General features: G+C 37.1%; 1 protein-coding gene across 1 annotated transcript in view; it reads left to right on the forward strand.

Moving 5' to 3' along the window:
* Positions 1-16,174, forward strand: part of LOC129579139 (protein turtle) — a 197,877-nt gene that overhangs the window by 155,609 nt on the left and 26,094 nt on the right. Inside the window, exons 5-9 of the mRNA XM_055468813.1 lie at positions 130-240; positions 10,310-10,516; positions 13,284-13,435; positions 14,587-14,731; positions 15,490-15,620. Coding sequence (XP_055324788.1) covers positions 130-240; positions 10,310-10,516; positions 13,284-13,435; positions 14,587-14,731; positions 15,490-15,620 — 746 coding nt within the window. The remainder of the gene's footprint in view (positions 1-129; positions 241-10,309; positions 10,517-13,283; positions 13,436-14,586; positions 14,732-15,489; positions 15,621-16,174) is intronic.

The raw sequence follows: 16,174 nt of genomic DNA on the forward strand, positions 1-16,174 counted from the left end.
TGCAAGCAGTGAACCAATTAAGTTTCGAACGAATGACACCAAAGCGGAAGCATCACAACTCTTTGATGGACAAATTAACGATTGAGACTTTTTTCTCTTAAATTTTCTTTTTCCTTCTCATTTTTACAGTGCCTCCTGATAGAATAAGTATAAAAGACGATACTGGCGTGGAAAGAAGCAGCGTCGTTGGACCGTACGCCGAGGGTGACATAATTACTTTGAGTTGCGAAGTCTTTGGTGGTAAGTGTCATACACTATTCATCAAACGAATGACCGTAAAAATCAGTTTAATCATTATATTCATGTTGCTCGCGGCGAAATGAGGAAAGAAACAAGAAATGAAGACAAAAAAGCCACTGTGTGTCTCTGCAATTTTTTGATCCGATTTACAGATTTCATCTCTTTTTGCTAGGCGGAATTTCAAATTTGACATTTATGTTGAGTGAAAAAAAAATCGGGCTTCTATGCCTTTTCAATGAGAGATAGGAAAAAAACAGTTTTTATCTTTTTCTCTCGAATCATGAAGAAGAAATTATCGAAGAAAAAAAGATATTTGTGGAAAATTTGAAAGGTCCGAAATGGTTTCATTGAAAGGAAGACGAAAACAGAGAAGAAAACAAGACCGCAGAGCTTCGCTTGGCTCCGCTCTGCGTTCTTGAGTTTTTAGTTACTTGATCTATTTTGTTGTAATATATTTATTTGCAAAAGGAATTACAAGATCTTGGTTTTATTTCTTTTTTGAAATATACTGCCTTTGGTTTAAACTAAATAAATAATATGAGCATAAAATCTAAAATCACTTTAATTCTGGTCAAGACTCAGAAAATATTATACGAAAAATTAATGTAATTTTTAAACAACATTTGATAATAAAAATTTGATTGGCGCTTTGAGATATTATGCACTTATTTGTCGTTAGTGCACCGGTTTTAAATTAAATAAAAAATATGAGCATAAAATTCAAATTCACCATAATTCGTTTCATCACTTAAAAAGTATAAAAAAAAGCAGATTAGTAGCTCTACATTTCATGTAGTGCTGAAAAACATACAAATTAATTTCGTTGACTTATTTGGTGCAAAGTAATCGGAGAGAGAACACGGCGAGAGGTGGATGAAGGCAAAATGTATACGACGCCGAGATACCAATCATAATGCATAGATACACAACCGCACTTATACAAAACCGAAATAGAAGTCATTTGTAAAAAAAAATATCGTATCGTTAAAATTCCATTTCAGGCTTATCAGACAGTCATCACTGTTGCCATGTTCACATTATTCCTTGTTTAACAATGGAACGTCATTTGTACAATATCTGTGTGTGTTTGTTTCGTTTTATTTTCGTTTCGGATTTCGTTTGCCGCTCTCACCGTCAATTTGCATCATCTGTCATCTCAAGAATGAACAAACGTGCACAATACACCCACCACACATCCTCGATGTAATCGAAATGGCGATCGTTACGCATTGACCATATCTAAATTGAATGGAAAAACCGGATGCTATAAAAAAAGAAGAAGAAGAAAAATAGGCCTACGCTGTGCTATTTGCGGCCTTTCTTCAAAATATCAACCAAACACACACACACACATAAACACGGTATTGTGTGTCATGGGGCACCCTCCGTCACATTATAAAAACGCACACAAATACTGGCACATTCACACATTCGATGCGGTATTTTATGCATTATCTCTTCATTGCTTTCCTTTTGTGTTTCTTTTGTGCGGTAATAACCGTCTAAATAGCACTTCACACGTTTCTTGAATCGTATACGAAAACTGCCAAATAATATATATATATTCTTTTGTTGGCAAAGTGCGCATAAATTTAGTTTTTATGAAGATGAAATTTTCTACGACCGCATCATACTGTGGACGACTGAACTCTCTCACGAATAATTTTCATTTTCATGCACAATAACAAACGTCCAAACAAATGAGCGATGTGTACAGCATTTGCCTAATTATCTGTTGCTGATTTCAATTTGTTGTGCTCATATCGTAACAAACATCATGATTTGTTCAAGTCATAAACTGAATTTTCGAAACATTTGAGCACAAAGTGTGGCCAATGAGAAAGAAAAAACAATAAGAACAATGGCTGTAACTCGGTGGTAAGCTAGCAACTTGTGCAAAATTAGAGTAATTGTGAACAAAAAGCGTGAAACCTTTTAACTGAAGCTTTAAAGGGAATAGTTCAAGAAGAAAACTCAAGAAGCAATGCTGCTTTTTCTCTAACGCTCCCTCCTCCATGCCTGCCTGCCTGCCTGCCAGCCCACGATACACATCGTCTGTTCCACTTCGTTCTTTTCCTCTTCGCACCCTTTCACTCTCCTCGTTTTCGGCATAAAGTTGCTTTCACATTTCACGAAGACATAAGATGTAACGTAATTTTACCCAAAACAGTGTCTTCTATTGTAAATTTATTATTTTGGTTAATTCGAGCGACTGTGGAAAATGGTGAAGCGGGCTCAAAATGCGGTGTAAATAGAATGCAATAATGGACTGTATTCTCGCTATTCGAAAAATAAAAGGCAGCACAATTTTGGTTAAAATTAAGAGAATTAAAAACGGCTACGGAACACATTGCGATTCAGATGTGTGTGTGTGTGTGTGTGTGTGTGTGAGTGAGTGTGTGTTTATTGTGTATATATGTATGTGTACCGTAACTAAATTAACAAACACATGCGAATTAAGTAGAATAAAATGGCTAGGTACTACATGGTACCCAATATTATGCAATATTATGTGGACACACAATGTGCATGCATGCTTGCACGTCATCATATCATCGCGCTCATGCATTTACACACAAACATAAATGCAAACACCTACGAAGTGAAGAGGAGGCAAAAGCAATTTTCGAGCACCCAGATAATTTCGACAGTGTCGACTCGACATACAATCAGCCCCACGCAGAGAAGAAGAGAGGGAGAGAGTTTGTGTGTTTGTGAAGAACGTATGCAGCTAGAGCCAGACGCATAATATCTTGCATTTGCACATATACACATAATTAGAATAATGTTGATGTTTTATACTTAATGACCAAAGTTTTTCCACACCGAAAAATTTTCGCCGATTCCGGTGCGAGCGTATGCAAAAAAGCTGTGCTATAGTGACACCACATCCATATTACAATAACACCACTCGTTGTAACCGGTAACAATAAAAAAAAGCCATACACTTGCCATAATTTGCAAATGTTCTTATTTACGCTTTTGGCTTAATGAAGGCAACATTCTCGGGCTGGCTCATTCATGGCATACGTTCGGGCAACAATTGCAATTGCGATTGCGATGGAAATCATCAGGCATGCTTGAGCGAACCAGCAAACGAACGAACGAACGGCAAACAGACGAAAACCAGCGAGAAAAAAAAGTGGGTACGTGTAACAAAAATCGCAAAAGAAACATATATATGACGGAAAACAAAAACGAAAACAAAGTACAAGAAGAGAGCAAGGGGCACACTTACCAAGCAGAATAGGCGGAAGAAATCGCCGACATAGCGACGTATACGACAGCAAAAACGAATGAACGTGCGTGCGTAATATTGAATGCAAATAAGATGAAAGACTACAATATTAGTATTATGCTAATATAAGTTTCACCCGTATTTGTGTGATGTGATTCATGCGATGAATCTGTTTTTGCTACCGTTTGAGCTCTCTCTCTCTCTCTCTCTCTCTCTCTCTCTCTCTCTCTCTCTCTCTATGCCGGCATTATTGTTGTCTGTTTCTGCCTTTTGTTGATGGCAAGTTGACTGTGCAAACTTTCTACAAAGCGCCTCAATAATTTCATTTTCACATGCACTTACATCATCGCAATATGAATATGCCCTTTTTAATGTTGCTACATTTCGTTCGCTTGCAGAAAATTTAAGCTGCATGTGGCGCGACGCAATCTAACATCATATCTTGAACAAGAATGCACTCAATAATTTCATTTTCACATTGACTCGTTCTTTGACTTTTCAACTTCTCAAATGGGTATCGTACTGGATGAATTCATTTTTCGCTTTATTTGCGAACAGATGAGAGGACTGAAGTCATAAAAATATTTAGGAGTTTTAAAAATAATTCCAGCCATTTCACTTGAAATGTTTGAACGTTACGACGAGCTTTCTTGTTGCTTTTCCGTCAAAAGTAAACATGCATGAGCGTGCTTGTGAGAGACATAGAAAGACAGAGATTTGGTTCGTTCACATTTTTCGATGGAAACAAAGCAACAATTTTTCAATCATTTCACAAAATGCATTCATGCTATCAGCAACGGAATGAAAATTCCATTTTCCAAGCAAAAGAGAGCCAGCCATTCGTGCATGAGTAAACGATTTTCATTGTAAATTGTGTCCGATTGTATACTACTACACAAAAGAAAAGCACGTCCACCCTCACCTATGCTCACAGTTCACCTATGGCAAAAAGATCTCCTAATCGCTTGTTATCATAATTTCGACACAAAACTACATGTTGAATACAACGGGAAATGCAAGCCAAACACAAACAATAACAAATGCTCGCACTGGAGCATTTACAAATTAGAAAAAGAAACAACAACAATAAAACTGAATGGCAAATGGAATACAAAGCATGTCCAAATATTTTGGTATGGAACATTGAAGAAAGTCACCTTCATGAAGCAACTTGTGACTACGTTTAGCACACATACACACACCACCACCACCATCATTCGCTGACATTCACTCTTTGCTCGACGGCTCACGTAGTATCCTTTTTCCGTCACATGTCACACAATATGTGGACATTATTCTTTCTTGTTTCGTTTTTTCCACACTCGCTCCCTGTCTCCCTCCTCTTTCGCTATTTGTTCGTTCGCTCGTTCACTGCCTTACTCTCGCCATCCATTATCCATTATCCAAACACAAAACGGCTAAAGTTAATTAAGACCTTAACGTTTTGTCGTCGAAGTACGTTCACCATTTTTATCACAGTAGTGATAAAATGAATGGATGCCAATTTCAATTCTTATGCCTGGTGTTTTTGTGTTTATTTATCGAATGCTGGCGATCATTGAAGCGATTAAGTTTTATGTATGTTAAAGTAATATGCTTAACTCTCTCCCTCCATCTCTCATTCTCTGTTTTGAAACGAACGTCGACGACGATAAGTGTATTCGATCGTAGCTTATTGATAAAATTTGCTAAGAAAACTGCGTCGCCAATGTACATGTAATCTTTTAAATGCTCAATCCATTCAACGTTTCTATTTTTTTTCTCCTTCATTTTCCCTACCACATCGGGATGATTTTGCTCCCTTCTTCTTCATGCTTGTTTTCATGTACCTCTCGTTTGAATTGAGGCCGACTCAAGCGTTGTAACTAAAAATCGAAAATTCACGCACGTCACACTCTATTAAATAAGTCATCGAAAGGTACGATGGATCGTCGGCTGATTTTGTTTACTTAACAAACGCGTGGGTGGTAGTTAAAAAATGTCGGTTTCGATAATGATGGAAAACATCCCCCCTTCCGTATCACATCCATACCAACGCACATATGTTGTTGAACTCGATGTCCACTTGAATTGCTTTGTCACACAAAATCTCGTTAACTTTATTATTTCCCTTCGATGTATTTATATTGAATTGTCACGTGGATCGATACATTCGTTTACTTATTTGAATGTAATTCAGTTGTGTGAATGTGCTCATGCACAAATGTCACAGCAAATAAGACGTAACAAGCCGCGTAGAATGTCAACGTGTTTGTATCTTGTTGCCTCTATATCCACTGCGATTGATTTGGCGCATGGGAGAATAAATTAAATTATCTCATTTAATTTCAATTCGTGGTGGTTGACCACATACAGAAGAGAAAAAGCGTGAGCGAGAGAAAAAATGCATTTACTCACGCCTGTTCTGGTTGGTTAGGCATTACCGAATTAGCAACTTTTCTACATAATATTCTGGTTTTTCGCTCTCTTTTTCCGTCCAGTTGACGCTAATTTCTCCAGTGATTTCACGACATTTTTTCCTTTGTGCTTTCCCATTTTCTGCCCATTATTTTCAATTACGTATACATACTACACTAAACAAAGATGAAACTGGGACAAATTATATAAAAAAACAAAAGCGCAGCCGTATTGGGCGACGGTTAGTGAAAAGAAGCAACTTTTTTTTGCTGTTGCCGCTGTTGTACACTGTGTGAATGTTTTGGTGTGTATGTGCTTAAAATTCAGATGTGTGTTGATAAAACGCTGCAAACGAGAATTAATTGAGTTAAATGAACTTGAAAATGTTGTTGTAGCAGCCCGATGCCAAAATCAACGAACTAAAAATATAAGGTAATGTAATTACCGATCTATCGACCGCAAACGCGTCTCCCGGTCATTTTTTCTATTGTGGTTTTACCATCGTCCACTCCACAAACATACACAATTTCGTTGATTTTTTTTTCCTCATCTCTTTTCTGTATTAGTCTTGTTGTTGTTTTTTTCTCTACTCTCGCTCGCTTGTGTATGTTCCAAACAAAGCCTCCTCCATATTGATAAAATACACACAGCGCGATGTTGATACATAACAATATGAGAAAGTAAGAGCATTATCGTGTAACTTCATCTCACTCACTCTATGTCTCGCTTTCGCATCCTTGGATTTTGCGGTGCAAAGGGAGACCGACAGAAAAAAAAAAGCCACATCGAAAGTAAATTGAACGAGAGACAACCTACGAAAAACGGGAGTGTCGAGGCGCTTTCATTCGTATTCTCACTCTTTTCCCCCATCCGAGAAATGTAGGTGAGTGTGTAAGCCATTTTCTGAGTGCTTTCACTCCATTCTAATTACAATTTTAACAAATAGACACCGAAATTAAGTTAGTCAGTTCACAATAATATTCATTCGATTCGACGGCAAATAAAAATCGAGTAGACAATAATAAAAACGCATGGCTCACAATGTTGACGATGGTTTGGCGATGCAGAGTCAGTCAGGCAGAGTGGCAAGCTGGCGAGTGAACGAACAAGAAACCGAATGTTGTAGAACAGAGTGCCTCCATTTCAGTGTATATGGCGTGGATAAGGAAAAAATCGTTGCATAAAGCAGGTTTATGCGGTTAACGGTCTTATTTTTTTTTTCGCTCGATGCCAGAGCAAATTGTGTGTGTGTGTGTGTGTGTTTTTTCTGTTTTACTCGGTTCGTCTCCTGCCAACCGAATGAACATCCAGTCAGCGTTGCAAACGCGGTTAATATGTGGCATGGAACGGCTTTCCATTTCGCCAAACCAACATGCCAACCAATGTGTCCATTGCTTATTATTGTAATTAGTTATTGACTTTCATCTAAACTAGAGAACATATTTCGAATCGGTTCGGCTTCACACACACACACAAACAAATACACTTCACCGTCGTCCTCTAGACGACGGATCCAATTAGATTTTCATTTTCGACCCACTTTTTCCTCTGCTTCACTTCTCCATCCGTCGTGTATATGCCAGGGTCCCGTCTAACGCTTAATTACGGTTGGCTTTATATTACTTGCGTTTTTCGTTCGGACAGCTGACAATTAATTTTCTAGTTTTATTCTCGCTTCTTTTTTTCCTTCTCGATTTCAATTTATTTCGTATGTTTCGTTCATCTTTCCATTTGCCGAATTAATTGATAATATTTAACCAGATCGTATGACGGACTCTTTGAGAAATCGAGATACAGAAATAAGTGTATCGTTCATACACATACATGTGTATGTACAATTTACATTCAATTCCAATGTGAATTTATCGCCTGTGATTTGCCTCATCAATATGATTTAGACGCGGCAAAAAAGGGTATTCGTGTTGTTCCCGTTTATACTAATCACCATCAACCCATCAATTAAATATGTTTTCCCATGCCATGGGTAACGAATCGCATTTGATCGATAAATCATCAAAAATGCATGAACACAGAAGCGACAAATCGTACAACCTTGAGATAATCACAATTGAAATTGATAATGAAAGGAATTACATGGGAATCGAATTTAAACACACTGCCCCGCAGTATATTCTCCGATTGAAAAAAAAATTGGGCATTATTTACACGCTCAGAACGAAAGTCCATCGGATACTTATAAAAGTATTAGGCTTCATCAATTATTGTCTTTTTTCCTTAATTATTGCTTCAAAATTGAACGTTATCTTCACATCCATTTTGAATTGAGAGAAACCATTAATACTAACAAAAAAAGGCGCAATGGAAAAAAAGACGAATTATACCTAACAAATGTTGTGCGGAAACAGACAAGTTCAAGCAAAAACGGAAACGAAAATGATAATCCTTCTAAGCTCGCCAAAAATCGTCAGGCAAACAGACATACACACGTTGATCCACGTGTACACAATGACAAGAAGTGTGTCGGTGTGTTCTTGTTGCTTGACAATTTTGTATCATGAGAGACAAGTAAGATAGAAATGCCATTCCCATTTCTCGCCCCATGTCGGAAATCCGTGTGAGAAAAAAAAAATGTTATCCAAATATTTGCACATTAATGCCATACGATCTGTTTAACTTGCAAATAAAAACGAAGAGAATTGCTTTGCAACGTTCTATAATGTGGCGCTCCTGATTTTTTCCCCATTTGCCAGCTCGATTTTGTTCCTCTCTTTCCGTATTTATATGGTTTTGTCTTGTTGCTTCTTCTTCTCCAATGTTTATCGCATTTTTCGTAAATGTTTTTTTTTCATTCTTCTTCGGTTTGTGGAAAAATTGTATACGTTTTATAATTTATTTGTGCTGAACGTGCCCTTTAAGCTTTGAATGATTGTTTGATTATGGTTTGGGTAAGCGCCTTATTGTACACATTATTGTTGAACGGCCAAACAAATAACAAACGCGCACACATTCACTCCACAACAAGTTAATGAACTTGAACAATATGAATATGCAGAAGTATATATGGGAAATTGAGCAACGAATGCAAAAAAAATACTGTACGATCTGAAAGGAAAACATTGAATGAAAAGGGAACAAAAATAGGCGCAAAAGCGAATAAAAAATGGATAACAAAACAAACAAGTCAAAGTGGGAAATAAAACGTATGCACGAACCAACGAACGAACGAACAAAACGTTTTGTGTAATCCAGAGAAGAAGAAAAAAATGAAGAAGCAACACGAAGCAGCAGCGCAGCTGTCAGCTACAATAAAATATCAACGCCAAACAAAATAAACGACTCAAAGACAGCGAAGCTCTTGCGCATCATGAATGATGAAGCCATGTAATGCTTCAATTCCATAACTTCAATGATATCGACTGATTACGCCTCTAATTTGGTTGAGCATTTTTCATGCGGCAATCTCATTGCCATTTTTCTCAATTTGAAATCCATTTTTTCGCCATGTAATGTGTTTGTATATGGGGCTTGTTTTTTCTCTATACGTATATATTTCCTAATTTGGTTGCCATGAATGCGCTACACGCTCATATACATACATACACACACACACACATAAAATGGCTTTTGTTTTCATTTGGTCCTTGGAAATTTACTTGGGGCTTGTTTATCGAATCTATGCATGTTAACACACAGCTTATTTGAAAAGCCTATTTACTTTCCGCAGTTTTGCGTCGAAATCCGACTCTCGACGCTCGATGCGTATCTCGTGTACAAAAGCAACAAACAGACACAAAAAATCGGAAGCGAAAAGAGACAGGAAGAGGAGATAAGAAGAGAAGAAAAAAAAACACACACATGAGCCGTAAAGAAAAAGCTACAAAATTGTAAAATCAATTGCCAAATCGACTGATGCAGTTTGTTTGTTCTGTTTGGTTTGTGTTCCATTTCTATCTCCCTCTTTGTCATGTTTCCATTGGCTTTGCCATTTCGCCCTCGGATTAACTTAGCTTATTTATTTATTTATTTATTTTTTGTTCCTTTCTTCTCTGTGCGGTTTTTTTTTCACTCCATTTCAATTCTCGAATAGACATGATGACGGTAATAAAAGTCGAAATTTTTACTACCCATTAAACAAAGGGAAAATATGATTTCTGATTTGGTTGATCTTTTGCAATTTTGGCATTAAAAACAGATAAAGCACATGAAAAACAAATTACCGAGAATAATCAAATCAATTGTCGCATTGATTGCATCATTGTTTGTTTTGTCAATGCTATACAGTTTTTTTCTGTCATTTGCTTCCTCTCTCTCTGCCCTCCGTTCCTCTGTGAGTCTTGAAAACGATTATTATCGGTTCAATTCGAGATCGATGGTGCAAAAGAAAAAATAACGCAGCAGCAGCTATTTTTCATGTATATTTTATGACTAAAAAAATTGATTTTTCCGTTTTGTTTATTTTTCTCGGTTCTGCAGGCAAACCGATGCCGGTCATTCATTGGTACAGGGATAGTATACCAATTCACAGTGAAACATACGAAACAAACGACGGTAAGAGTGTGAAAAGTGATATAACCCTAGGCCCCCTTGGGCGTCAGGATCTTAACACACGATTAACGTGCAAAGCAATTAATCATCCCCGAGCGAGTCCATTAGAAACAACCGTCCAAATCGACATGAACTGTAAGTAAAACTGGTTTTTCTTACCACACCATTTTTAATCCTTACAAACTGCCGTAATTACCACACTATTCACTGTAATTTAGTTTTTGTACGGATGAACGTACGCGCCCGGGCGCTAACAGCTGTCAATCTGCGCTTATGAACGAGAATTCATCGATAGATAGATAGAGTGTGTGTGTGTGTGTGTGTGCGTGTGTGCGCACGTTGTGTGGACGCTAATTTGTTTTTCGTCTTGTGTGAAAAATAATGTACTAAATTTTGAATGCGCGCTGTCATAGTGTACATCGGTCACATTGATAGGCATAGGTCATACACTAATGTTATGAACGAAGGCCAAAGCTCACTTTTGTCACGATTGACAGCACTGGGAAGAAGGATAATGAATGCTTTTTCGTTCAGGCACAAAACATGACAGGAAAATGTTGGAAAACACCTTTTTCCAATACAAAATTGTCAAATTGATGTGCATGCCTAGTAGTTACATACCATGTGAACACCTGCCAAAAATATATGGAATAATATTAGCAAATATATAAAAGCATCAAATCAACATCAGAAACAACAAGAACAATCGCTTCGACATCTTTTCGCATGGAAATTCAACGATATGAGGCGTCATCGTTGCGGTCAGCAAAATTGATGGCCGATGGACAACTTCGAGTTCAATATCATCAACAGTAGTAGTAGCAGCAGCAGCAGCAGTAAGAGCATTCACAATGTAAAATATGCTTGTGCACGGGGTGGAGGGTGCGGAGAATACCGATGGCCACTATGATATCCATTAAAGATTAAGCCATGTTTCATGGTTATATTCTTTTGACGAAGATAATGTGATTCTTTTAGGTCAGTGAGCAAATTGTAGCAAAGAAGCAAAAATAATTATGTGGAAAACAATGAAGCAAACGATGATCTCTTCCTCTATGCTTTGTTTCGCACTCACTCGGGCCTTAGCTCAGAAAGCCATCGACATCAGCATGCCACAGCACAGCGCATATTGTTTAGTTTTATCGTAATTTTACGTTGAGTGCAACTTTTATAGGGTAAACGAGAAGAAGAAATTTAAAATGATGTGCGTAAATAAAAATGAAATGAAATAATGTGTTTATGAATAATTCAGCGAATGTGTTCATATAACATATCTTTTGAATTCAACATAGAGAAAAGTGTGGCTGTTTCCTCTTTGTGCAAGCAGTGTTCTGTTGAATGTTCCTATTGAATCATTTTTTTTGCTTGCTCTTTCTGCTACTGCTGCTGCTAAAATGCTCTGAATCAATACGTCCATTGTGTGCTGCACACACACATGCTCACATATGCTCACACACGGTACGGATATCGATGCGATAGCTACTGTTTGATCATTACATAAGTTTCCAATATTGTTTCTGCTAACACACAAATATATGTGCTCACTTTTCTTCACTCAATCCCAAGCGAGAGTCAATCGATTACATTTTCGGATAGTCGCCGCATTTTTTTTTTACTCCCGTTCTCTCTCTCTCTCACTCATGTCAATAAAACGCAATGCATTTAATGGAAAAATAACACTTAACTTAACTGAGGTCAAATGAACAGAATAGAAAATAGTAGCATAATACATTCAAGCACATAATAAGATATAAGAAGAACTAGTACATGAGCCAATAAAAGCAATTTCTTGTTCGATTTTTTTCATTCTTATGCTTCAATTTTTTCTTCTTTTTGTTTTCGACTCTCGTCTTCCTTTTTGTTCGTTTTCTTTGTTTTATTTTCCGCACATTTCGGTTTTAGTTTAAATGCTTAGCTGGCTTGCGTTTGGCAGCTCGATACTAAACCGTCAATGATGATATGAAAGTTTTACTTGACGGCATTAGTGTTGTTTATTTCGTGCTTTCTTTTCTTTCGTTTCAATTTTTTCGCCGGTTTTCTTCGATGCTACTTTGGCTGTTGTTGCTGCTGCTACTGCTATGTTTTTTGTCCTCACTTTGTTGGCGTTGATTTGTTTTCGTTCATGGATTTTCACTGGTTGAATTCGTGAACGTCGGAAATGATAACGGTAATGGACCCCTCAAGCGATACGCCTCCAATATGTGAAACGATTCCAGGACCTTAGCACAACACACACACACACACACACACGTCGATTTTAAAAAGAACGAACCAAAACTGAAGAAAAAATTTGTGCGCTTGGTACTCTTCGACAGTCGCATTTTCATTTTTCATTTGTTTTTGTATTTGTGCCGGGCAGTACACGTTGCACTTCACCCCATTATTTTCCGATAGAAACTTCTTATCGTCTTACGAACTGCGTTCGTTCAACTCTGCGTCATTTGCTCGTTGGCGCATCATTAGTCTTCCGTGTAATTAAAAGATCTTATTGTTTTCTTTTCTCATTCTTTTGTTCTTTACACAATTTCAATAGTATTTCAGTATTGAACGTGGATATAAAATATATGGTATATGATTTGGTGGAATTTCTAAATTACCATAGACGAAAAAGATAGGGAGAGAGTGGAAAAACTATGGTGAAAAATGGACATGACATGCACATCATTTGTGACAGTGTGACAGAGATCGCCCTTGATGTGATCCGCGTTTTCATATGTGATAAGGGTCAAGCTATCGACAGAAATAAATGTAGAAAGGTCACCGAATTGCTAGCGTACTTCTGCGTTTACACTAACCCACACACACACACAAACCCTCGTTCACTGGTCAATACAGCGTCTGGTGTTTCATTTATTTTATTGCTCATTCTCGTTCTAATTGTTTCTTGTTGTCGATTTTTCAGTCTCACCGTTGAACATTCGCCTGTTGGGTGCACATCAACCTTTATCAGCGGGCAAGCGATACGATTTACTGTGTCAAAGTGCTGGCTCTCGACCGCCAGCTGTAATTACATGGTGGCGAGATGGACAACGATTAGAGAAAACTACCGAAACGGTAAACTTTTGTCTTGACAGAGAGAAATTCAACTCCTTAAACAGATTTTTTTCTTGTAGTTTTTGCTTTTCTTCTTCCCTTTTCATTCGCTTATTCGTTTTTTTTACGAAAGAAAGTCAACAAAAAAAACCAGTAGCTGAAATGTTGATTATTCCATTGTTTGTCTTTTTCAATGGTTCCATTCATTTTGGACCAAAATCGTTACAATTTGCGTTCAACACTATCGACTAGTAATTTCTTTTTCCCTTCATTTCCCAAAATAACTCAAAATGGATTCCTAATAAATAATTTTATATAATTTTTTTGTTTCCTTTCGCTGTCTAATTATGTCTATTTATTTCTGTTCTCCACTATTGTCTTGTGCATTTATTGATATTTATTTAGATTTATTGTTCATAAAATAAAATGCAGGGTTTAATTTTTCCCATCCGCTCGATAGAGCCTCCATCGATTGAATCGAAAGAGTTTTTCAAAAGAGACTCTTTCAAAAGAATCTTTGCGAAAATTTTCAATATTCTGCTACAAATTACGGCTGTAAACTATATTCAAATGATTGGTTTTGATTTATATTTTAATACTATTAAGAAAAAAACTAAAAAAATTGATTTGTTTTGAATTTAAATAAAATAATTGATTTCGTTTGATCCATATTTTGACAATCGTCGTACAATGATTTGTGACATTTCACCATACACTGCAACTTCATGCCATACTTGACATTTATACGATTGTCAAAATGATCTTTTTAATGAAATCAATAATTTCAATGAAATTTAATACAAATCGATTTTTTTAGTTTTTTTTCTTCATAGTATTAAAATATAAATCAAAACCAATCATTTGAATATAGTTTACAGCCGTAATTTGTAGCAGAATATTGAAAATTTTCGCAAAGATTCTTTTGAAAGAGTCTCTTTTGAAAAACTCTTTCGATTCAATCGATGGAGGCTCTATCGAGCGGATGGGAAAATTTAAACCTTGATAAAATGTGTTCATATTGCATCTATCTTCCTCCGTCACCCGGTCGGTTGGTTTATTGATGATGATGATGATGGCAATATGCTGCTCTGCGTATGCTGTGCAAACAAAAATCCCCCACAAAACATCAATAGCAAACATTGATTTCTCATTTATTTTCCATCTCGAAACAGTTGTCCAGTGACGGGAATCAAACAACGAGTACGCTTTCAATTACGCTGAGCCGAGCAGATTCCGGGCGATATTTATCATGTCGAGCTTACAATCCGGCTCTTCAGTCGGAAACTCTAAGCGATGGGTGGCAGTTGGATATAACCTGTATGCTAACTTATATATAACTGAGTATTTCGTAAAAATTCCATATTTATTATATCGTTTTTTGCAAGACAGTGTTTGTTTCGTTCGTTTGCTCGCTCTTTCTCCGCATTACTTCGTGTCTGTACAGTATTTACAGTTTTACGAGCGATTGTTGAAAAACATCACGATTTTCGGATCTTGTACATTAAACAATGCCAAAGTGATCATTTGTCGTGATACACTCATTATTCGATAAAAGGCATTTTCAGTTTTTACCGAAAAATTTAAAATGCTTTAAAACTGCTTCAACGTGCACAACAACGACAACGAGAACAAACAAAGATTCCATCGCAAATAATTGTGTATTAAACATTAAGATAAGCTCATTCAAGGTCACTTTCTTCGTATACAAATACATGGGAAAGATTTGACGTAAGATGCCAAGACGCCTCTACGCGTGGAATGCTCGAAGCTGTCATTGTACACATATTGAACACGCACATTGTCATTTACACAATTGCACTCACACAAATGAACGCATCGATAGTGCCCGCTCAATATATGTACGATGATTGTTTTGAGTGTCCCTCGCCTAGAGGGCTGCGTGTCGTTTTTCTTCGTTTACTAAGCGATCTTGGCTCATTGTACGTGAGACACGCAAGGCAACCTCATTGGTGTGCTCTTTTGTGTCTCTGTGTGTGTGTGCTATGTGCTTTCACTCAATGGCGTTGTTAATGAATGATAAATTGATGAATGCATTCGACTTGTTCCATTTACAGATGTCCCAGAAACAAAAGTCAAGTTGGGCTCATCACTTGATCCAAGCACAATACGAGAGGGTACGGATGTTTATTTTGACTGTCTTGTAACGGCGCATCCGCACGTATACAAAGTGGAATGGCGTCACAACGTAAGTATATAATATGAGAGCTTTAATTATTAACCAAAGCCATTTGATTGTCACATATCAACCGAAAAATGATTTAATAAGTGGTTTTCCGAAAGCGAAACCCCCTAATTGTGGTATATTTAGACACTGAGAACACAACAGACGAAGTCGAAAGAACAAACAAATGAAAATTTTCATTTCAAATTACTTACAACTGTGTACTCCAGCAATAAGAAGAAGAATAACAACAACATGAGACACATACAAAAACATCACAAATACATACATATACCGCATGGTATGGGGATAAAGCATTCGTGAGCGGTTGAAATGATTTGGCAGCATTAACAGCAGAATGATGGACAGATTTTAAATCGAACATTTTTCATATCCCTGCTCTGCTGTGCTGTGCTGCCATTGTCTTCGTGTCGGTTGTTTTTTCATCATCATATTCTTGTTGTTCTTCATCTCTCATCTCATTTCATCTTCTCTCTTTTCCCTTGTCTGATTTGCCGTATTTTTTTTTCTCTTCCCGTCATTTTCATCGCGATGAAAACAATCACAACTGCAACAAC

Source organism: Sitodiplosis mosellana, unplaced genomic scaffold (genome assembly GCF_009176505.1).
Source record: "Sitodiplosis mosellana isolate CC-2019 unplaced genomic scaffold, AAFC_SMos_1.0 Smas_scaffold_6226, whole genome shotgun sequence".
Taxonomy (NCBI): Eukaryota; Metazoa; Arthropoda; class Insecta; order Diptera; family Cecidomyiidae; genus Sitodiplosis; species Sitodiplosis mosellana.